We start from the raw sequence: 1,946 nt of genomic DNA, 5'->3' as shown, positions 1-1,946 counted from the left end.
TCTCTGTACATGCGTGTATCTGCGTGGCATCTCTGTACATGCGTGTATCTGCGTGGCATCTCTGTACATGCGTGTATCTGCGTGGCGTCTCTGTACATGCATGTATCTGTGTGGGTGTGTCTGTACATGTGTGTATCTGCGTGGGTGTCTCTGTACATGCGTGTATCTGCGCTTGCAGAGCTGCCCAGGGGCGTGTTCAGATGGTGCTTTCTCCTCGTCTGCACTGTGGCTGAAGCAGCAAGGGGTCCCTTGTCACCAGGCCCCACGCTCAGCCCACGGTGGGTCGAGTTCCTGGCTGGTCAGTTCTGACTCCGTGGGGAGGGGTAGTTATCTTCCCAAAGCTGTGCTGATAAATATGCGGTGACTCCCCAGTTACGTTGAAACCGAAGTGCTCTACCGGCTTTTCCAGTGTGTCTCGCCCTTTCCCGCACTGGCCTGCTCCTGCCACCCTCCTGCCTGGGGCGGGTGGGGCCCGCGATCTGGGGAGTGCCAGATTAGTGGGGAAGACGTGGGCAATCTACACTGGATCCCGGGGCGTGTGTGCACGTGTGTGCATGTGCGAGTGTGTGCGTGAGTGTGTGTGTGCGTGCGTGTGTGCATGCATGCTGGGGGTTTGCATTGGGAGGGCTTCTTGCACAGAGGGGCCTCGCCCTGAAACCAGGAGCTGGGGTTAGTGCACTCAGTGCTGATTGCGAGGCCAGCTGCCCTGACTTATGGCGATGGGGAGGTGAGGGGCCAGCACCCTCTTTTGGCCCATCCTCTGACGACCACAGGACTTTGGAGAGACCGGAGCTGTGCTGGATGAGCCAGGTGCCTTTGACAGTGCGATCCGGGTGCTGAGCTGGGACCACCGACTGACAGTCCGTGCGCCAGGCCCGTGCTACGTACATACGTTGGCCCTGGAACATTCCTGCCGTGGCTGTGTGGCTGATGCCACGAGTTTCTCCACAGCTCCTGCAGGACAGGCCTGGCTGATCTCGGCTCTGCTGCTCCCAGAAGCCCTTGATGGGAGCGTCGTTTCTACTTCCGGATCCCTTGCCGCAGACGGCACTTCGTTCGTTGACACAGCACCCCCACCCCCACCCCCACACACCAGTCAGGTGGCAAGAGGGTCTGAGGCTTGACCATGTGCAGCTTTCCCTTGGCCCCGGCCTGGTCCTGCCCTCGGGGGCTGGCACGCTGGCTGGGAGAGGATGTCTCACGTTTGTCAGCAGCTGCTAGTGGGTGCCAGTTCGAGGCGACAGCAGCAAGTTCAGGGGCCAGGGTGTATTCCTTTGTGTTTCCTGTGTTCTGCAGGATTGCCGAGCTACCTGGCTGTAGCTTAGACGCCTTATTGGGCAGTTCTCTGTGATGACTGTTTCTGGAAGCCGTGTTTATTCTGCTGGGCAGACTGAGTAGTGCTGCAGCTGACTGGCATATGGTGCTGGTTTCACAGAGACCTGGATATATGTCGCATGTTTATAAACTCAGCTGTTGCAGAGAACCAGAGGGACCTTCCGTCACTTCCAGGAGTGCACTAGAGACTTCTTTTGTGGTGGGTTCTCCATTCAGTTTCTGTTGGCTCTTTGCAGAGGACGCCCGTTCAGGCTGCTGAGACGAACCCATGTAAGTGTAGTTTGGTGTAGCCCTGGATCCCGAAATCCTGCTTCTCAGCTCCCATCGATGTTCCTCAGGCTGAGGGACCTGGGTTCTGTTTCCATCTGTAGAATGGGGCAGTCACGTTGGAACGTCGGGAGAGCTGGGCGACAGAGCCTGTATCGACATTCATGCAGAGAAAGGCTTCTGTGAGGCGCGGGGTGAGAGCAGTGCTGTGCGGACATGGAGCCGTGGGGGGGGGCGTGTGTGAGTCATGGTGAGTGATTGGTGGACACGGCGGCAGGAGGGCCCGGACCCCTCACTGCAGTGGACATGGGGCAGGAGGGCCCTGACCCCTCACTGCAGTGGAC

At 58.7% G+C, this 1,946-nt stretch overlaps 1 protein-coding gene across 4 annotated transcripts in view; it reads left to right on the top strand.

The window, feature by feature from the left end:
* PGS1 (phosphatidylglycerophosphate synthase 1) overlaps positions 1-1,946 on the top strand; it is a 40,555-nt gene that overhangs the window by 20,629 nt on the left and 17,980 nt on the right. Inside the window, exons 8-9 of one of the 4 annotated variants that reach the window (XM_023729212.1) lie at positions 1,572-1,605; positions 1,707-1,788. The exons of the other annotated variants lie outside the window; for them this stretch is intronic. Coding sequence (XP_023584980.1) covers positions 1,572-1,594 — 23 coding nt within the window. The 3' untranslated portion in view covers positions 1,595-1,605; positions 1,707-1,788. Of the gene's footprint in view, positions 1-1,571; positions 1,606-1,706; positions 1,789-1,946 lie in introns of those variants that run through there. 4 annotated transcript variants of the gene reach the window in all.

The sequence above is a fragment of the Trichechus manatus genome, unplaced genomic scaffold (assembly GCF_000243295.1).
Source record: "Trichechus manatus latirostris isolate Lorelei unplaced genomic scaffold, TriManLat1.0 scaffold00028, whole genome shotgun sequence".
In the NCBI taxonomy this organism is placed as follows: Eukaryota; Metazoa; Chordata; class Mammalia; order Sirenia; family Trichechidae; genus Trichechus; species Trichechus manatus.
This window is presented reverse-complemented; position numbering and strand designations above follow the sequence as displayed.